This window comes from Ambystoma mexicanum, chromosome 2q (assembly GCF_040938575.1).
Source record: "Ambystoma mexicanum isolate Mex_15411 chromosome 2q, UKY_AmexF1_1, whole genome shotgun sequence".
NCBI classification, from domain to species: Eukaryota; Metazoa; Chordata; class Amphibia; order Caudata; family Ambystomatidae; genus Ambystoma; species Ambystoma mexicanum.
Genome location: NC_090924.1, coordinates 238,633,260 through 238,656,070, shown reverse-complemented (window position 1 = coordinate 238,656,070; position 22,811 = coordinate 238,633,260). Strand labels below are relative to the sequence as shown.

General features: G+C 41.3%; 1 protein-coding gene across 1 annotated transcript in view; it reads right to left on the bottom strand.

The window, feature by feature from the left end:
* Nucleotides 1-22,811, bottom strand: part of BAIAP3 (BAI1 associated protein 3) — a 2,154,334-nt gene that overhangs the window by 984,584 nt on the left and 1,146,939 nt on the right. The window contains exon 7 of the mRNA XM_069647200.1: nt 18,650-18,716. Within this exon, the coding sequence (XP_069503301.1) occupies nt 18,650-18,716 (67 nt within the window). The remainder of the gene's footprint in view (nt 1-18,649; nt 18,717-22,811) is intronic.

Sequence of the window (22,811 nt, the reverse complement as noted above, 5' to 3'; positions counted from 1 at the left end):
AGCCCCACTAAGAACGAGAGCGTCTCCCCGATGCATACGGGCGGAGAACGATCCCTTCCGTTACTATAATAAACAGCAGTAATCACTTTGCTCTTGTGTGTGCCTCGTACTCCTTTTGGGGACGCGGGAGGAGTTGGGGCCTCCCCAGCCCCGGAGATCCACGGACGGCTCTGCCGGCCCCCGGGAGATCACCCAGGCAGTATTGAGGTATTGATTGAGACAGATGCTTCTATGAGATTGCCTATCATGATTTGGTGAGGTAGGTGCTTGATTGTCTAGCATGATTTGTGAGGTTGGCTATCACGAAGTGGTGAGGCAGGTAGTTCGTTTTTAAGGTGACTATGATTTTTTGGAGAAGGTTGATCAGTCTTAGCCTTGATTTGAGGCAATGACAATGATTTTCAGCTTTTTCATTAATTACTTTTTACATTTTAAGTGTGTTGTGTATAGTGGTGATTATAACAGCAATGTTTCTTTATTACAAATTGCTCATAATTAAAATATTACATTTTTACATGAGAGTGTCAGAAGCATTCAATGAGTGTTCATTACTGAGTGATAAGTATTTGAATCTGAACATTCAATCTGAGCTGGGCATCTATCTAAATGCATTGTGTACTGGTGTGTTAAATATGGTACATGGCTTTTGACACACATAGGAAGAGTTACTGGGTGATGTGAGTAGTGTACCCCTCCTGTGCTGTTGAATGAGTAGCAGCCACCCACTACAGGGGGTTAATCGCCTGCTCTCATTACAGATGTGCAGCGACAGGTGTATGCTTTTCCCTACTCCTACCACAGCTCCTGCTGGGGGATTTTGGACACTCCTCTTGGGTGGATGGACTGCTCTGGAGGTAGAGGTGTTAAATATCACATCAACATGTCATAGGAGCATGTATAGTAGGAACGTGTGCTGCAGGAATGTGTGTCGTAGGAGCGAGTGTAAAGTTTGTATGTCTCCTATCCATATGAAAGCTTGCATTTAAGGTAAATCTAATTTATATGTGCATTTTCAATATGTACAATATGACTTTTATGGTTTGTATGTATGTGCAATGTACATATCAAGAAAACTGATATGAAAGTTAGCCCTGACTGACATGTGAGTATTCAAGGTGTTTAAAATGGCTTGACCTTTATGTGAGTTTTAAGGAGATTTAATGGTGTAATGTTTGAACTGTGAAAGTAATACCCCTGTTTGTACAGTTTGTATTAAAGATGTCCATTCAATACATCCAGTGAAAACTGACATCCACGTGAGCCCTGGCTTGATGTGTTTTCTGATGTAAAATGTGTAATGTGCATACATACGTCCCTAGATACAGTTTGTATGTGTTAGGAAAGATTCCTCTTTATTGCACTTTTACTTCCATTTCTATGGACATCCTACCTGTTTGCTTTTATTTTTGTGTCTGACCTGTTCTTTTTACAGTACAGTGAAGCCTTAAGCTTCAGTACACTGGATTTTGCTAATCTGTTATGGGGAAACTGACATGTCCTTCAGGGGCTGTCAGTACAGGGAAACATTGTTTCCCTTAGTATAGTTATTTTGTTACTACTTTTAGTAACTTTTTACCACTTCAGGTAGTTTTTATCAAACTACCTGAAGTGGTAAAAAGTACAAATGCATCTTAAGATACACTACAATGGGGTACACTTTTTGTTTTAACCTAGTCAGACAGTCAGAGGATTGTTGGGAATCAGGGGCTGAGGTGGATTGCGGGAAAAGCAATCTGCCAAGTCCTGTGAAGAATCAGGATATGGGGTGTGTGTTGTAGAAATACTTACCTGAACCTCTTTACTCTCATTTAAAAGTTTGGTAACTTTTAGAAACTTTTAGATTACTTTGGCTTTGCCATAGCATGTTCACACAAGCACTCTGAAAGTTGTTTGTTAGCTAGGTTGAGGCTTGAATGGTTGACTGGACCACAGAGACCCTACCTTCATTTTTTCCAGCTTCACAAAACTGCATGGAACTTTGGTGAACCTTTGGGCACAAGGCCCTGTGCATTTTAGGGATGGACCTCTGAAGTTAGTATTGAATCTCTGTGGACTAGTAGTGCTAATACTAATCTGTACCTTCCTTTTCAGGGGTTTGATATGTATTTTGTCCTACTCCAGTAATTGTATATATTTTTTATATATCTCAAATCTTTAGTATTGAGTGATAATATTATCTGTTAGTAGTCATTTCTCACTGTGTTATTTGCCCATAAGTAAAGAAGTATTTTTATACCTGTTTGTCTAAGTGTGTTCCTTGACTATTTCACTGTGTGTGCTCATTGTGGACCCCTTACAAGCTCACCACCTCTTGAGAATTAGCCTAGACCACTCCCATTGCTACCTTGAAATGGTTTGGCTACAGCTCTTACCGGCTGAGTGGGAGCCTAGTCTGCTGTTTGGTTTTTCAGACCCTATGGATCTGTGTCATGCAGTAAACGCTGCAGTAGCGGATTTGAATTCATCAGAGTCATAATTGTGCACAAGTAGGTTGATGGCAGTCCCCCCTCATCTTTACTCATGATGTGAGTGCAGTGGCTTGCTGCAGGATTAGTAGGCAGCGGTCCCAATATGTTTTTGCAGTATGCCTGCGCTGATTTCCTCAATAAGTTTGGTCCTATCTTTAGGGTCCATGTATTCCTTTATGTTGGGTTTACAAAACTGTGGATGGTATTAAGGGACCTTCACAAAGCCCGGCAATACCTAAAAGTTGTTAGCCAAGTGTGGAAGTTATTGAACTGTCAGGTAACAAACGTATATCATCTAGCATGTGGCAAAGGTCTCACAAGTGGAAGACCTTTGCTTGTTGTTTTTTGTGCAGTGAAACTTTATGGTGAGGAAACAGTGGGTGTTTATGGGCTCCTCATGTGTTGATACCATTGAATTTCCTTTGGTTTTGGGCTCTAATTTTGTTCTTGCTTTTATCTTTTTTCTACTCACTGCTTTGTGGAATTATGTACATCATGATTCATTTCTCTTTTTCAGCTGATCGTGTTCAAGGATTCATTCAACTAGTGTTGTTGTGTAGGTTGGGACGAGACGAGGTGCTGGTTGGGTACAGCTCCTTTTCTATCTCTTTCTATCTCCTGTCTGATTTAAATCTGTTGGATTAGGTTAGAATCCTAGTGAAAACAATGACATTAATTTGTGTTGATCTCTGGTCAGTATTGCGGTTTTTATGTTGTGGATTAGTCTTTTACTTTTTCTTTATAGAATGAAACCATGAAAATTAATTCTGCCCAATACTCTTCCTTGCCCTGAAGAAGGCTTGGCTCTTCGGGACTAACCCCAGCCCTAGGCTGAAACTCAAGCTGGCATCAATTACAGGCATTAATAACTGTGTCATGTGCCAGTAATTAATGGTCATAAATTGTTCCTTGTATATTAGCGTGTCTGTAGGTTTGTAATATGAAGACTTACAATAGTGGCATACAGCATGCCCTAGGATTGCGCTGATGGGCAGTTAGCACCTGTCATGTTTTTTTTAACAGAAATTAACATATGTAGGGTACGTTTGAGGTAATAGTGGTTGTCGTATGAATCGCAGTAAAATGTGGATGGATGTTTCATATCATGATTTTGGTGGGTGGTCTGGTCAAGAGAAAATGTATTTACCCCTCAACAGTGCAATAATTGTGAATACAAATTTGATTTGTGTTAATGGCACATGAACAATTTGTATATGCTGAATAAATTCTGTATTGATATCTTCCCCATCGTATATTTTTTGCTCCTATTGATTGTCGCGCAATTGCTTAGACATGTGGGTGGTTTTCTTTTTTGTTTTAAAGCCTGCGAAAACTGACAAAGGTATGAGGAATGGATAAAGTTGGCTGCACCAGCTTCCTATGTGAAACAGATTGAAAGGAGTCTAAATACTCTAAATCAGGATTGGAAAAGCAACTAGTTTATGGGAAGCTAGAATTCATGAGCAGACAGACGCCCCGTATATATTAAGTTAAATTTGAGTTATCGTGCCTAACAAGGAGTCATATGATTTTGGGGAGCCTAAGTTCTACGAAGGCTGGGCATAAAAGAATTGTGTTACCAAGGATCCTGGAGAGATTTTAAATCCTGTTAAGAAGCTGTGTAAAGGGGTTTGAGGAAACCCCTTGTTTTCCAAAGAGGAAGAGAAAACCAAAACAGATGACATTTGTGTTTTATTGAATGAAGACTGTAAGCTGCAGTATTATATTTAGAGATTGAAAACAAGCCATCAACGTGTTACGCCAGGCAGAAGCCAGCAACAGAGTCCATTACTAGGGCCTCCTTCTTTGTGTTAAATGTTTAAGTGGCATAGACTGTTGGTCGTTAGAATTTGGACCAAAGACAATTTTCCTTTGGACTTGACAAGTACCATTAGTTTTAGTGTGATAGGCAGAGAGCTTCCCTCATAGCGCTATGGCTCGATAGGCATTTTTCTTTACTTTATATAAACACCCTTAAATCATGAACCCTTGCAGTCCAAGTCCTTCTTCTAGCATGCCACATTATATACATACATGTATAGATTACGCCGAAGAACAGGTTTCGGGCGGCTTATAACTTTAGCCGCATTTGACAAATCTGAACTAAACTTTATGAAAACAATAAAGAGCTGACTTTGAATATCTTTGCAAAGTTTGGTACAGTTTCATCAAAGGGGAGGGGGGCAAAGTTGTAGGGTCATCACGGTATGTAGCAAGCAGTTTTGGGTGGCACGACTGACCCACATGAAACTTTGAAAAAATAATGCAGACCTGATTTTGAATGTCTTTGCAAGGTTTGGTGCAGTTTATACAAGGGCAGTGGGTCAAGTTGTATGGGTGGTCCAAAAACTTTTGAAAATGGGATAGACTTGAATGCGAACAATGTTTTGCCAGCGGCTGGACAGATTTTCACCAAACTTCCGTGCGGCGCTTCGGTCAGCCCCAAAAGCATTCTTTAGCAAATTTGGAGTTAATACGTCTTGTGTTTTATTTTTTTCAAATGTGCCGCATTGTAGGTCAAAAAGAATGATTATATAACTTTGGGACATGAGGCAGGCTCTGTGGCTATGGCCATGCTTTGGACAATCTGGCAACTGGCCATGGCCCCCAGGGAAATGGCTATGGGGTTGAAGTGGGCCCAAGGCCTGTCCTCTGGCAATGCATAATGTCGACTGTACGAAATATAGCAGGGCCTGCAATATGGCGGAAGTCCAATCGCCAGGGATTGTGGACACAGGTGGACAGTGACCTGCGGTTCCGTTATTGAGGGATAGTGGCCATTGGGCCAGGCTACAGGCCATGGACAATGTTTAATGTGTGTTCACAGGGAAGGTAACATGACTTGATCTCATAGCCCAGGGATTGTGGCCAGTAGCCATGGCCGCAAGTCTTGGACAGAGGCCACTGTCCCACAATTAGTCTATAGTGGCCACTGGCCCAGACTGCAGGCCAGGCACAATCTCTACTATGGGTTGCTTTGCCGTGGGAGCAACATCTCTGAAGCCCATGCCCCAGGGTGTGTGGCCATGGCCACAACCGTGGACAGTGGCCCACAAACCCATTATGGTATAGTGTGAACTGCACCGGGCTATAGGCTTGGTCGAGTGGCTATTGTGGGTGGTTTAGTGGGGCCAGGTCATGGTTGAGCCTCATGCTCTATGTAATTCTCACATAGCTTGCATCCAAAACATGTGCTGCTCAAAGTGATACACTTTAGTATGTGCTGCAAAAAATATGTTTGTGAAAAGAGAGGTATAGTTCTTATATATATGTTAAAACTGGAATTATTAATAACATACATACATACAGTCTGACGTCCAGTCCTTGTAAAAGGCAAATTCCTGTGCCAACACAGTGACTTCTATGTGGTGTATGCAACCAATAGAAAGGCCGTTTCTCTTGTGGCATTGTGTACCATGCAGCTTTATGACCATGACAAGTTAAGGCGGACATTCGCAATTTTAGGTCAAATAGTACCTGTAACACTGAGAATGTGGTCAATGCCACTATTTGTCCCTTTAAGATCAACATACATATAGAGAGAAAACTACTCATCCTCTGCCTAAACTATGTTAGTCTATCGTTTCATGAGGGCTAACCTTTTAGTTATACACTGGTTTGCAGTGGGTAACACTTGAGGTAATAACTCTGGCTGTGGGTGGCATGCCTGATTCACCAATGGCTACTTAATCAGAAACAACACTGGATCCTTCACCTCAGTACAGATATTGAAGGATTACAATAGCAAACTGATTGCCCAAAGCTTCTATTTTATTTCCTATATATGTCAGGGGCAAACAGGAAAATGAATGATACTTGAATGATAATATTTTAGCCGGTAAGGTAACTCAGCAGGTTCAGTGCTCGCTGCTGAAATCTGTGTGTGATCTTCAGGTTACAGGTTTGAATCCTGGCAAGGCCCACTCAGCCTTTCATCCTTTTGAGGTGGATACAGTTGTACCAGCTTCGGTTGGGTGATATTGTATGTGTACAAATAACACATCGTTATCATTTTTGAAAATGCTATAACACCAACTGAGAAGTTTAAATGTGTTACCTTTATGGAGAAAACATGGTTAGACAAAACACTCATTACAAGACATTGTTATTTGTCCTTTTTTGTTAAATTTAGGACCTTGTGTCCATTTTGTATGAGAAAACAATTTCACGGATCGAAAATGCTCGTACTGAATTGTTAGTTATACATCAATTTTAATATTTCCCTGACCTAGCTAATATTTTCATGTTGAGCATGGCATCCACCATACATTGAAAGGCGCTACCAAAATAAACCGACTTTCATGAGTGACTCGTTTTGAAAGGATTGTATATGTATTTTGTTTGCTTTCAAGCTTTTAAGCTTCTGCTGATTCTGGCTTACCTTGGTCCTGGAAACAGATCTACATAGTATTGGTTTCATTTGTAATGGAAAGCCTGTGTATTATTGGGTATGCGTTTAGGCCAACCCCAGGCTGGGCAAGTCAAGGGAAGCAATCAGGGATCTCATGACCCAATGGGGGTAAGAAAAGAACTTCAGGCGATTGGGCGGGGAGGCCACTGGTTTAACCCTGAACATTACTAACTGTTCGGAATCACAAATCAAAGCAGCGTATGCACTAAAATGGGGAGCCAGCGCTACAGCCAAGATTATCCAATCCAGTAGCTTTATGTAGAGGAGCAGCCAACTGCCTCTGCAGGAAGTCCTGCTCCCCCACTACCAGTATGCTGGAAGCCTGAAATAGTGCCATGTTTGACACCAGCAGTTGTGACTATTCACAAAAGGTATCCACTAAGAAAACCCTATCAGATTTATTTCCGAATAGATGACATGGGGCTACTTCATCTAAGGCCAGAGAAAGGGTATTATTGTACAGGTCTACCAACATATCAGGGCTGAGGTTGTAGTTCAGCGGGGTGATCCCCTATAATATTCTTTTTATTTCTGGTCGGGGCTTGGGCCGGAGAAGGTCAAAGGGGTGTCCTGAATGGTGAAGGTGATTATGTGGTGGTCAGACCAGGCACATGGTGAGTTAGAGAGGAACTTGATGCCGCAGTTAAGGTCTGTGATCCAATCAAGGGTTCTGCCTTTATTGTGCGTGGGGCTATTGACACGATTAATGAAGCCCATTTCTGTGATGGTGTTGGCTAGCGCTAAGGCATTGGTGTCATGAGGGTCGTTGAGGCTCAGTTGAGGTTGCCGAGCAGGATGACTTTAGGCCCTTGTATGACATTATTAGTAAGAAGTAGAGTGATCTCTTCTTCTAGGCTGGCAACTGGACCTGGAGGCCGGTACAGGATGTGTATGGTCAAAGTGGTTTTAGAGCAGAGGGGTATTTTTACTGTAAGCAGTTCTCCTGAAGAGAAGGTTATGAGGGTGGGTGATTCTATAATGCCCAGATGTTTTTTGGTGATAGGTACTACACACCTCCTCCTCTGGTGGTTTCCCTGTCTGTACTTAAGATCATATAGTTGTCGGGCAAAGCTAGTGATAGGGTGGGTCCAGCTGCAACATGTAGCCAAGTCTCAGAAACTGCTAGGAGGTCTAAGTTGTTGGTGAGGATTAGGTCAGCAATTGACATTGAGCATTCTTGCCTTAATGAGTGCACACATGAGGGGCTGGCACTTAGATAGAGAGGTGTCCAGTTTAGTGTGAGCCTCAGCTTCTTTGATAGTGGTAATGGTAGGCGGGCAGGGGGGCTGAGCGTGCGGCTGTGTGTCTTTGCAGCGTGTTCCTTTGGAAGATTTGTGGTGTGTTCGTTATAGGGAAGTAATTCCCAGCTACTGTGGGGTCAATAAATGGTTTCTTTAATAGCAGGGCAATCCATGCTTGTTTGATGGAGGCCAGGACAATGCTTTCTTTAAAAGAACAGTTTACAAATTCATCAATAAGAGGTGAAAGCGAACTAGCACAAGATTTGATAATAAAGGCCGGGCATGGATCACTCTTGCAGTTTGGTAGCTTAAGGTTGACAATAGTGCTCTGAATCACTTTTTCAGTTACTTCTACAAAAAGCAAATGATGTGGTAATCTCCACTCATCTTATTATGTTACCCCTAGGTGGTGAGATGGGCCTACCAGAGATCTCACCTGCGATGTCTGACTTAATGGCATCAGCTGAATATGCTGACACCATTGTTCATTCTTATTGACTAATGAAATGAGAGGACAAGGGTCCTCTAGTTAACTTAGAATTTTGAAAAGTTCTGTAGAACTTGAAGCTTATGAAATCCTCTTTTCTAGATGTAACTTTTTTGCTTCAAGGATTGTCCTTTTGTATATTTTAACTCACACCGAATACCTAGCCTTATTATCGACTGTCAGAGATTCTTGCCACTGTTTAAAGGCGTTATCTTTGATGGCTTTTAGTTTGTGAATATCAGCTCAGTAGCAGAGTTTATAGGGCTGGGTTTTAATAATTCTAAGTTTGAGAGGAGCCAGTGAATTCACTGCCAACTTCATCATGTCATCATAGGCTGTTGCTAATTTGCCTGCAGAAATCAAGCTGTCTAGATTTCCAATTACTGGGGCAAAGAAAGGAAGTAGGGCCTCAGGCGTGAGTTTGCGTACATTTCGACAGAGAATATTTTCCAATGTGTTTTTTTCTTAATTACAGGTGCTATTTTGAGTAGCTGAAAAAAGACTAAATAGTGGTTGGACCAGGGACAGGGATCAATTCTGACGTTGTCTACTGATACGCCATAAGAGGCCACCCAGTACAGTGTTCTACCTGCACTACATTTGGGAACCAGGATATGTTGCTCAAATTTCAAACCCTCATGTGAGGCCTGAACAGCCTGAGCGAGCAGATCTTTATGGTCATTAAACCCCAAGTTGAAGTCTCTTAATACGAGGACTATAGAGAGGGTTTAAGAGCAGAAGAGATCTAGTCATTAAATTGAATTAAAAAGCCTGATATACTCTGAGGTGGGCGGTAGAGAAAGAAGAAAGGCATTGACCACATTGTTGGGTTTTAGTAGTATTTTAATATGCAAGGTTTAGCAGCCATCAATATTCACTGAGTCTAGGCTATGTATGTTGAGTGATTTGCGGAAAATGAGAACAACTCCCCCACCTTTCCCCATCAGTCTATCTGTTTTCAAGATGGTGTAGTCCTGGGGAATAGCTAATGTCAAAGATGGCCCTGCTGCCTCATGTACCCATGATTCTGTCAAGGCATATAGATCAGTAGCATTATCCCGATTGTGATCTGCCAGTTCAGTAGCATGTTTTAATAAGGATCGTGTATTTAATAGTACTGGTCTAAGATCTGAGAGCCCCTGATTAGCTGCCTTAATGTTTTCACCATTAATGGCAACTGGTCCTTTGGAGATGTTGGGACAGGAGGAAGGAGAACAAGGCCTGTTTGTACAGTGTGAATGACTGACCAGATCGATGGGTGAAGTCAGGCCTCCAGATAAGGTGCGTACAGGCCTTTTTACGCATGCAAATCTTGTAAATACAACAGCTTTATTATTTTCCTGTGTACATTTACACAAAAGTTTAGAGCAGAGGGCAGTGCAAAGGTCAAGTTACTTGACAGAAACCAGAACAATTGTTATTTAATGTAATTGCAAGCCTCTGAAATATAATGTATTTCTCTAAAGCATGTCAAATAAATAAACTGCACAATGTGATAAAAGGAATTTCTTTACATTCAGTTTCTGCTGTGTTGATGCTCATGGACCAAACAGGAGCACTGTGCATATCATTTTCCTAGCATTTTAGGATTAATAAGATGGAACACTAAATTGCAATTAAGAATTAACCGTTTGTATCAAATTATGTTTTTTATTCCAATAAAAGCAAACCAGTATTGCACAATTGTATTTTTTACAGTTCCTGTGCTGTGTGCATAATCATGTGGAGGCAGATACATTTCTAATTTAATTTACACTCTAATTATAAAAACAGTGTGTAAAATGATGAGTATGCACGGTCTAGTTTACATCCATTCAACCTTGCAGTCAACGGGGTACACTATTATAAATAAATAATAATCACATGTGTTATAACCTCTCAAATCTTCAAGACTACAATTAAAACATCCAAACCCTGACTCTCCAGGAAGTGCAAGCGCTGTTAAAAAAATAAAAAAATGAAAGTTACGTTTGTAATTGAAATAGAAACTCTGCAAAACCTGTCCCTGTGATGATCCAGATCAGTATTTAACTTTATATAGCACTTCATACATGGTTCATCCAACATCTAGGCACTGTGATTATACCTCAGTCGATACTCAGTTTACCGACCTCTGAAGGATGCCAGCCAATAAGATAGCCAATAAGAAAGCTCAGCTGGTTGAGCGCTCGTTGCTGCGATCTCTGCGTGATCTGTAGGTTGCAAGTTTGAATCCCGGAAAGGCAAACTCAGCCTTTCATCCTTTCGAGGTCGATTAAAAGAGTAGTGACTTCGTTTTGGTGATAATTGTGATAAATATGTTCTAATTACAGCGCTTTCCCAAAAGTGCTATATAAATAACCATTTGACCATAAGAGTAGATATAGACTTTAGCATAGAGTCCTTGCCTCTCTGCACTGTTGTATCATAACATTGGCATACCATTAGGTAGTAATAGCTCCAGGAAATGAGGACGTTCGTTAAACATCAAAAGACAATTCTGCTATCGAACCCCAAAACACAATACAATTCATGTTTGCTTACTATGTAATTGGCTACGTTTTTATGTTTTCAGCATTTAAATATATACAGGAGAGATAAAATGGCCAGACCTAAGAGAAATAATGAAAGGTGCATTTTGTCACAATGCAGAAAGCTGCCGCATAGTAATGATTTCCATACAGTTTTTGCACACTTTAGCTGGATGTCACATACATTTTACTCTCTTGCAAAGGAGAAAAGTCATTTTTACTCTCTTGGAATCACATTTACTCTCAACGTTTAAAAATGGGCAGTAAAATACTCCCACCTCGAAATTGTATCTGGAACACTTGGTGAAGCGGGTGTGTTTTGCTGCTTGGTGCCAGTTGGACTGTTTGCAACCACTGCATCCTGCCCTGAGCATTGGGCAGAATGACATTGCCTGAAGCAGAGGTAGCGTGATCAGTCAGTATGGGGTTTGGAGAGAGAAAATTACTCTCAATCACCACATCCCTCACCCCCGATGGTCGGGCCAGGGCGCCATCGAAGTCAATGCTGTTAATTTGATTTTCTGGTAGGAAGCACACTAATTGCTCATTACACAGAGTCAGAGGGAGAGCAGCACCACCCTGACGATCCTCCAGGATGATTGTCACAGAACAGAAGTCCTCCATACCAATGAAATCACTCGATGGACGTAATCCCATTATTTCGTACTTGCACAGAATGTCGGCAACCCAACTATTTCTTGCGGTGGAAGGTTGAGAAGAGTCAGGAATATTTCAAGGCAGCCAAAGATGGTACTAACTTGGAGAAAAGAGTATGGTACAGCCCTCTAATGTCCGTCGTGAACTAGCGAAAACTTGCCTCAACTAACGCACCTGCGCTGACGTGCTGCTGAGGTACCGAGGTAGCAGCAAGACTGCTGGTAAATGTAGTTTAAAGGAACTACACGCAATGGTTGAACAAAATGAAAAGTATTTCAAATCTAAATGTTGCAGATTTTCAAGTTGTAAATATCCTAATGCTTTTTCAATAAGTGCAATATGTTTTCAATATGGGCAATATGTTTGCAAACATCTCAGATGTTTGAGGACATCTATGCATATTTCTATATTGCAGGGTCAGTGAAACGCAGGGTTTTGCTGGCTTATAACTTTGGCCCACTCAATGAAACTGCACGAAATTTTGCGATATCATTTTAGACCAGACCCTGAATGGTTATGCAAAGTTTGGTGCTGTTTCAGCAAGAGGGAACAAAATTACAGGGGGTGTCCCAAAATATTTGAAAGGCTTAAATATATGGTGCCGTTTGATGATCCTGCACAAAAGTTGCAAAAGGATTTTAGACCCAGATTTGAATGTGTTTGCAAAGTTTGGTGGGATTTTGTCAAGAGGGGGCAAAATGGGAGGGGGGTCTCAGCTTTTTTAGATGGCTGATAACATTGTTGCCATTTGACAAATCTGCTCAAAACTTTTCAGAAAGATTAAAGACCCAACTTTGAATGTTTGTGCCAATTCTGAATGTATTTTATCAAGTAGGGGCTAAGTTCCATTACTATTTTGTGTACGTACATTATGACACTTTTCACGAAATAAAACATGGACAGATTTGCAGCAAACACGTGCAAGGAGTATTGGGAATGACCTGAGAGCATGGTTTTGCAAATGTGTCTGAGTTTTATTTTTTTTAAAGTGTCATAATATAGGTACAAAAAAAAGTGATATACCTTTGGTGACTGAGGTATATATATATATTCACAGAAAAACTTTGGTAATGCGAAGTTTTGGTTAAGTTGCACTAATAAAAACCCATGAAATTCAGTGAAAAAACGACTATGTTAAAGTGACATTATTGTTATAAGTAAAACTGAAAATCCCCAAAAATTCACCAGTTATGGTAAGCTAAGCAACCATAACTCGCACCATCACTGTGCACTGCTAAAACTAACACCCAGGACATCAAAGATGACATCACAAATGTCATTGATGACATCACAAATATGGGACACTTGTTTTTGTTCACTGACATATCTAAGCCAGGCGGTTTTGTACACTGACAATCAAAATATGAAAATCGAAAAGGTACTATGTATCTTGACCTTAAGCTTCTTGTATGTTCTTAAAGTACCTTCCTTACGGTTTGGTCTCAGCTCATGATGCACATCTATGGGCAATAAGCAGGTCTCAAACACACAATTCATGTGTATACATGATGATGAACTTTAATGTTAATGACTGGTGATGTTGTTTCTGTCTTCCTTACTTTAGTTTCCCTGTATGTGCCTCTGATTTGTATGCATTGTGGGTATTCATATGTATTGTTTTTACTACTACAAGTATGTAGTAAATCTTGAATTATTAGCTACTTATTCCATGTTTAACGCTACTCAAAACACTGATAAGTAGCATCCACTATTTTACTATCCAGAATTACCAGATGAAAAAAAATGTACTTCTATGACACATGCTGCAGCCATTACATATCTGCATGTATGATTAGGTTCCTGTATTAACAACAACACTTCAATATAATGTTTTGTTTAGATGAGTACATTCTTTAATAAATTAAGTAGTTCATGATAGGTCTCCCAATCACCCCCGCCATCTTGTTACCAACATTATAAACACAACCCCTTGTATGGACTTTTCATGAAAATTAATTTCACATGTGATGTCAATGATGTCATCAATGGCATTTCTGATGTCATCTTTGATGTCCTGGGTGTTAGTCCATTCAGACATTGCACAAACATTTAAGGTTGGGTCTATTATCTGTTTGAAAACCTTTCTGCAAATGTATCAAACGGCAACAAAGTTACACACCATCTAAAAATGTTGAGACCTCCTTCTAATTTAGCCCCCTTTTGACAAAACTCCCCCTAACTTTGCAAGATCATTTATATATAGATCTAAAATCTTTTTGCAAACTTTTGTGCAGATTTGTCAAATTGCACCACATTTATAAGCCTTTACAATATTTTGAGACCAGTCTTCTAATTTCATTCCCTCTTGACAAAACAGCACCACACTTTCCAAAACCATTCAGAATCAGGTCTAAAATAAAATTCCAAATTTCATGCAGTTTCATTGAGTGGCACCAAAGCTGTAAGCCATCCAGTAACTGCTTTTCACCAACCCTGTAATGCACAAATAAGTATACATGTCCTCGAACATTTCCGGTGTTCGAGAACATCACAGGACTGCCCCGGACTGTTTGCGGACATCAGAGAAAAAACACGCTCGTTTTTGGCTTTTCAAGGCCATATCACATCCCATCCACATCACCCCTCACCTCCGCAGAGATTGTTTGATAAGTTTGACAACTGCTTTTTCAATATTTCAATAATCAATATTCAATATTGACATTGTGTTTTTCAATATGCTTATACCGCAATGTTCGCGGACACCGGCACCTGTCAGTGAATCCAACATGGTGGGCGTTTCCCAAGATCTGATGCACATTGTGTTTTTATTGACAATCCATTGAATTGCGTCGCCCCCTGGGCCAATCAAGGCCTGTCAGCGGACCGAACCCAAATATCACAATTTTTTTTTGTACCTAGCTTTTGGTTGTTTTAAAAAAAAACACTGGACGGATTTACACAAAATTTACAAAAGTGTGGTCCTGCTGCAGATTTGGTGAAAATCCGTCCAACATTTGGGCTGTGGGCGTGAGCAACTTTTTTACTCATTGTGTCTATGTGAAAAACCACACATTTTGGGACCCCCCCTATAATTTTCCCCCCCACCTTGATGAAACATCACCAAACTTTGCAGGATCGATCTGATGGGGCCATATTCTTTGTTTTGTAAAGTTTCCGGAAAATTCGTTCGGGGGTGGGGGGGCAAAGTTATAAGCTGGCCAACAAGTGCTGTTCCTATTGGTTGAGCTACTTAACCATAACTACAGTGCCGCTACTGCAGGCCCTGTAATATATATATATATATATATATATATATATATATATATATAATCATACATTGATTTGGTTATCAATACACTGAATGCATTTATTCATGTATGTGTTGCCTGGTTGTGACGTACATTGTCCCACATTGAATGTAAACATGATTCATCCTAATTGTATTCATAATATACCTTGGGGTACTTCATTGCCAAAGTAGATAACTGGTAAATGCCTGGCAGGAGTCTTTCCAGGAAATCAATATGGTGGATACTCTAAAGAAAGGTCTTTCGGCTAGTGATGGGATTTTGTTTTGCAATAGATAAAGATCTAACTATCTAGTCGATGGATTGTATTACACTGCTGAACGTATGAATCATTGGCATTCTCGAGTTGGAGTGGGTTGCTATTTTCATGATTTAATTAATGTTGGATTGGAACGTCTGTTTACAAGCATCATAGGCCGAGACACATTTTGTTCAAACATTGTTGCTCGATGATCGTCAATAGTAGGATACAGAATGGAATATAATAGGCTTTAGATCCGTTTTTTTGGGACAGCACCTAGAATTTGTTGTTTTTATAGGAACATTGCAAAGTTATGCAGATGGCACATTATTGTAAGGCACATAGCCCCCACATATTTCAGTCTGGTTTAATTGATGTTTACTTCATGAGAAAAATAATTTAATAAAAGCAAGAATGCACGAAACACTTAAAACGAATCTGATCTTGGTTTGCAAAATATATGTTTAAATTATTAAAATGGCAATTTCAAATTAAAGGCAATGAGTGGTGATGACCTTTAAATAATTCACTTACAGTTTATGTTTCAAAATGTAATTTGCTGTAAGCTTATCTGAGATATGTCATACTTTTGCTGGTAACTTTTTTGTGCACATATTTATTTGGTACATCTATATATTTAAAAGTGAAAATGTGTAGGTTTGTGGTTTTGCGTATGTTCCCTATAAAGTTCCACACTGTTTCACAAACCTGCACCAAATTTTGCACAGTCACCTGTTAGGACTCTCCGGACATTGCTGGTACCTGGAAACCCCATCCCTTGCACTAGATTTCAGCAAAAGTGAAAATGTGTGGGTTTGTGGGTTTGTGGGTTTGTTGCTTCGTGTATGTTCCCTATACAATTCCACACTGTTTCACCAATCTGCACCAGATTTTGCACAGTCACCTGTTAGGACTCTCCGGACATTGCTAGCTACATGGCATCTGGAAATCCCACCCTTTTCCCTAGATTCCAGCAAAAGTGAAGATTTGGGTGTGCGTTTGTGGGTTTGTGGGTTTGTGGGTTTGTGTCTTTGCGTATGTTCCCTATAAAATTTCACACATTTTCACCAATCTGCATCACATTTTGCACAGTCACCTGTTAGGACCCTCCAGACATTACTGGCTACATGACATCTGGACTGGCCACCCCCCTTTTTCCCCAGATTTCAGCAAAAGTAAACATTTGGATGTGGGTTTGTGGGTTTGTGGCTTCACGTATGTTCCCTATACAATTCAACACCATTTCACCAATCTGCACCAAAGTATGCACAGTCGCATGTTAGGACCCTCCAGACATTACTGGCTACATGACATCTGGACTGGCCACCCCCCTTTTTCCCCAGATTTCAGCAAAAGTAAACATTTGGATGTGGGTTTGTGGGTTTGTGGCTTCACGTATGTTCCCTATACAATTCAACACCATTTCACCAATCTGCACCAAAGTATGCACAGTCGCATGTTAGGACCCTCCAGACATTACTGGCTACATGATATTTGGACATGCCACCCCTTTCCCTGGATTTCAAAAAAAGTCTCTGGGTTTGTGGGCTTGTGGGTTCATGTTTGTTCCCTACACAATTGCACACTTTTTGCCAATCAGCATCACATTTTGCACTGGCTACATGACATCAGGAAACCCCACCCCTTCCACCGGATTTCAGCAAAAGTGGACATTTGTGTGTGTGGCTTTGAGTATGTTCGCTATACAATTCCACACACTGTTTCACCAATTTGCACCACCTTTTGCATAATCACCTGGTAGGACCCTCCAGACATTACTGGCTACATGACATCTAGACACCCCCTTTTCCCCAGATTTCAGCAAAAGTGAAAATGTGGGTGTGGGTTTGTGAGTTTGTGGCTTCGCGTACGTTCCCTATATAATTCCACACCATTTCACCAATCTGCACCAAAATGTGCAGTCACCTGTTAGGACCCTCTGGACATTACTGGCAACATGACATTTGGACCCTCCACCCATTTACCCAGATTTTAGCAAAAGTCAAAATTGGTTGGTGGGGTTGTGTGTTTGTGGCTTGGCGAAGCGTTGTTCCTTATACATCTTCATACTGTTACACCAATCTGCGCCAAATCGTGCACAGTTACCTCTACCTATGAGGGAATGAAAGCCCGGGCAACGCCAGGTATATCAATTAGTTATCAATAAAATACAATACAAAAGCAGTAGTAATTGTCATTTGAAGCCGTGTGGGGATATTAAGTGTGCCCCCATCATTTGAAGTTTCTGCTAGAAGTGGACACAACATAGCACCCTCTCAAAAATAGGTAATCTTGCACCTGCTTTTGTTTTCTTTTCATATCCACATAGTCACTTCATGTCACCGCATCAGGGTCAAATGGAATGTGTTATTACTTTTTTGATGTCGCCATGATCAAAGGTTATGTGACGCCATTGGACAATGAATGTCATTTCAACAACCCTGGGCTTTCTAATGAATTGATGTCCCTGGCAGCTCCCCCTCTTCAGGTGGTGCTGATGATTACATTTAAATATGCTAGAATGTTTCCCCCCACTCTACAATTCTGAAACTCCAAAAAATCCCCAATTGAAAAAGTACAACAAGCAACACATACGAACAAAGAAAATCAAGAAGCGAGCAAATGAAAGAGAAATTGGAGCAAATTAATGGAAGATTAAATAAGGGTAATAGCAAGTCATACGCTAAGGGTAAACAAGAGATAGAAATAAAAGTAACCTCACAAACGGAAAAACACATATCACCTAAGTGCAAATACTTTATCAAAACTCATGAAATAAAAACGGAAGTGGGTGGGCCCTTTTACAGAACCTCAAAAACTCTGATTGGCTGCCCTGAAGATCTCTCAGAGATTCGAGGTTGCATTGGCCCCTTCACACCGCCACGAGACACAAACTCCAGCTCAGGATGCTTTCAGTGCCTTTTTCTACGTATATGTTGTGGCGAATTGAATAGAAATGTGGTGCTTTAACCTTTTTACCACCCATATAATCGACACATTACATTTCTTGATGCCACAGAAGTTAAATCTTTCCTGCCGCCTCACAAATCTCTTTATGTACAGCTCCAAGACAAGTGTGTAAGCTGCTATCCTCCCTAACCGGAACTCGGAAGTCCAAAAGTACCCAAACGGAAATTTCTCCTCCAACTCAGTGCTGCCTCAAAGCCCACCTCCACCATTCTCTTGAGCACGTCTCTCCTCGTGCTGGCACCCTTTATTGTTGGCATCAGAGAACAAATGCAGCTCAGTAAATGACACATTGTGAAATACTTATGCATATTACATTTTCAGAAGGCCCACGTCACTGGTCAATGCGCTAAAAGAAATACACACAAGTCTGCGCGTTTATACATGAATCCAGATTCTTTAGAACAATAGTTACTCACCATTTGCATCTTTAGCTAGAACGTTCTTTGCTTGTACAACAGTAACTTTTAAGGAGTACACTGGGGCCTGGGAAAACAAAAGAACAGTACTCTGTTAAGAAACATCCATGTCCATCATTCTATTGGTGGAGGCAGTTCCACCTCGTGGGCGTGGTCTGAACCCACAGGCTTAATTCTTAGAAAGGAAAGTGTCAGGAGATGTACATATGACTCAATCGGATTCAACACAGTAGAACAAGAATTATGTGGCAATGGAGAGTATAATGAAAATGCTCTCATAACATGTATGTCACCTACCAGGCTGCTACTCTGAAGAACATGAAGAGTTGGTTGGCTTGGGGTTATTGCCTCTAGAGTTAGCATGCAGTAACTTGAAGGATCCTCATGATTACGTGTCAAGCTCACCCTTCAGTTTTTCCCCATTTGAGTCCCACACGACTCCGTGGGGAGTTCATATTACCACATGTGGTAATGCTTTAGTGTGCTAGTAATTATCTCCACACAAAAGCTGACATATCAGAGGACTTTTATAAGTGAAACTCGGGCGGTAAAATATCCAGTATTCTAAAATACTAGATGTTTTACACTATCACCTAAGGGCTTGAGTTACAAGCGCGTTTTTGAATGGGTAAATCCCATTCTAAAACGCTTTGTAAATCCGGCCCTTAGCCTCTTGCAGTCCATGTTTCTGAGATGCAAAAGAGACACATTCTTAAAGGAGGACTATTCTTAGAGACATGTAGTTGTGTGCATACTGAAGGCCTCCTGTTGAGTGGTTTGCATAGACACATAGCAGACCTGAATGCAGAGGGTGCCCCCCTGAACTTTCATGTGTGCTGAACACTCCTTGTGTATTCTGTCCCCTTTTAGAGACACGTCATCGTCCACACCACTGCATTTCCCTGCCTGGTCTTAGTCTTAAGTAGCTTTGGTGGGAACATTGGACTTAAAAATGTGGCTCATTTTCCTTGTCACTACTACCACATGAGCACCATGTGAGGGTGGTAAATTGGGAAGGCTTAGGTCAAACCTTCACCTGGATTGGAGGAATCTCATTTTACTCAAGCAGTCAAAGAACTTAGTTTGATTTTTTTAAACTGCTTTTGGAGATTCTGTCCTTCCCAGAAGTTTCCTCAATTGCTCTTGAAGCCAAAGCACACATGGGCCCTAGGACTGTAGGACAGAACGCTTATTTGTGTCCTAGGAATCTGGCAAGGCAAAACAAGCCTCTCTGCCTCCTATTGTTTGCCCTGCTACAGTCAAGCAGGGCCTTTCAGGCCATTTTATTCAATGTCTCCCAAGGCGTGGTAGGCTTGTCAGATACGCGAGGGTCTGAGTCTCCCAAGGCGTGGTAGGCTTGTCAAATACGCGAGGGCCTGAGTCTCCCAAGGCGGGGTAGGCTTGTCAAATACGCGAGGGCCTGAGTCTCCCAAGGCGGGGTAGGCTTGTCAAATACGTGAGGACCTGAGTCTCCCAAGGCGTGGTAGGCTTGTCAGATACGCGAGGGCCTGAGTCTCCCAGGACGTAGTAGGCTTGTCAGATACGCGAGGGCCTGAAACTTTGGCTAAGAAGTGCAACAGCGGCCTCTGATTGCCCCACTCTGAGTTGATCAGGGGAAAATGTGATCTACTTTACATTTTTCTATCATAAACTATCGGTATGCCAAAATAGCGCTCTCGCTTTCTCTCTTCCTCTTTCTCTCACTCTCACTCTGTCTCTCTGCGTGAGTGAGCCACATGGCCCAGCCAGGTGCACATTTGCTAGAGCCACTCCAGCAGTTGCTTAGAGGTGCACAACCTGATAAAGTGCAGACATTTTCAGGAAGTGCACTAGGCTGTTTTGCCAAAACTGCTATTTTTTTTTAAAGGGCTGTTTAATTGTGCTAAGATTGTAAAGTGGCTCATTTTAAAAACGGCACAGTATTTATGTATAATGATAACTTTTAGTATTTAGTATACTAATAATAAGAATGTTATACTTGTCTTACTGAGCAAAGCACATTATTAAAACAGAATAACCATATACATTGTGTTGTTGGACAGTCGGGTATACCTCCATTGTACTCTTTCAAACTCCCCCTATGAGAAAGAGGCAAATAGCAACAGCGAGGGCTCTAGCCTGCTTACCATGAAATCTAATTGCTTTTTGAAAACATCAAAATGACAACAGACCTTTATTTTTAACCAATATGTCTGTGATCAAAGGGTTTTATGATTAAATCACTAATTCATACTCTACACTGGGTTTGGTGCTCTTTCATTTTTCACAAGACTCACCCTAACATTAAAATATTTACAACATTGCAGAATATATATTCTGATTTGCACAGCCTCAGGGAAGGGATGTGAGGGTAAATGGCTGTGATCTCAGTTGCTCCACTGGGCTGTAAAGACTGCCTTGAGAGAGCAATTCTAGCCAGTGTCTGGATAAGGATGGCTGCGTACATGCTGGATGCAGGCATGACAGAGCCAGAAGATGACATCGTATTCCCCAACACAACAGGGAGCTTTGTAAATAGAAGTACAGTGAAATCTGTGAGTCTCAGTGCAGCGGCATGGCGGGAACTGAAGGCCAAGTTTCTAATCTTAAATACTCTCTGGTATAATGGTTCTTATGAGCAAAAGATGATCAAAATCCTTTTTGGAACCTGGTCAAATGGCAGCTTGTGAAAACTTGCATAACTTCCGTCTTGCACATTTCATAAAAGCCAAATCAAAACTTGTCAAAGTTAAAACATTTTGCAGGTCATAGAGAGTGTCAGTTTCCAATTATTTTGTGAACACGTTCTTGCAAAATATTCTTTGGAAAGTTTGTTTCTGGCACTTCTATTCAGTTTTACTTCCAGTTCAAAACTGGCATGAAGATGAGAGCAGACCTGGCACGTTACTGTGCAGACAGTCCTCCTCCCTTTCCTGTGGTCGCTTATGGCTGTCGATTATCCTTCCTCGTGACTGGATCATGTCCTTTCTGTGTGCTACGCTAAGGTACTTGCCACTTTAGCAGTGAACATGTGCTCCTGCTGTGTCCTCGAGGCGTTGTTGGCCTGTCCAGGGGGCTTTAAGCCATATTCCGAGTGAGTCGTCGCCATGTGTCCGATTTGGATCATGGCAACGACTGTGTGTGTGTAAGGTCCAGACAAGTTCTTTAACAGTGGCTCTGATGTGTTGCTGCTGCATGTAGTACACGCCTATGCCTGTACAATATATGCTAGGTGCATGACAGAGGTGTGACGCATCAGTGCATCTGTATGGCTCATGCAGAAGATGCCCCCGGGGCAAGATATGTGTCCTAGGTGTCATGCGCAATGGGCAGGGATGTGCTACTTCAAGTGTGTCACTGTAGGTTCTGGCAGTGGGACTTGCAGGACGGAGTCAAACTGTGATTCCTGGCAGGCATAAGTTGTTCATGCTTACTGGTAATGGTTAGCAGGTTTATTTATTTATTCATTTATTTCAGTTTTTATAGCACGCTACATGGCCGTAGGCCTCGGAGCACAGCATGAAAGAGGGAGAAACAGCTATGGGGATGAAGAGAGTCTAGCAGCAGGTATGTATTCCATGTACCGGAAGAGTATTTAGCTAGATTGTCTGATGATACTGATGACAGCCCGGACTGGTGATGTAAAGGCCAGGTAGGCCAGTGGTGGTGTATAGGTGTCTGGAGTAGGGAGACTGATGCTGGTCGCAGAGGAGTGTAGCAGAGGGGTTTTTGGTATTTTTCTGAAGGTGAGGTGGCCATCAATGTTGCAGATCTAGAGGGGAGTATGTTACAGAGCGTGGTTGTTTGGACTGAGGAAGAAGCACCGACCATGTAGAGATTTCTAGAAATCAGTTTTTTCCTAGTTTGATTTTAGAAGGAAGGACCCATAGTAGCTGGTAGGTAGCTGCACAGCTTGCTTTGTATAAACTTTGTGCCAATGCCTTATAATGCCGGGGGGGAGGGGCGATGTACAGGGCTTTAAAGGAGATTCTGCCAGCAACAACTCATCTATCCATCTTTGATCCACAAAGCAGGCATTTCCTGTACATTTCTGTATTCGTTTTTGCACGGAGGTGAAGCAGATCCGAACAGATGGTGGCAAATGTGATTACAGCCATTTTCCAATCCACCTCATTCGACTACATTTGCTTTGCGGAGTTGGTGAGTGGGGCGGACATAACTT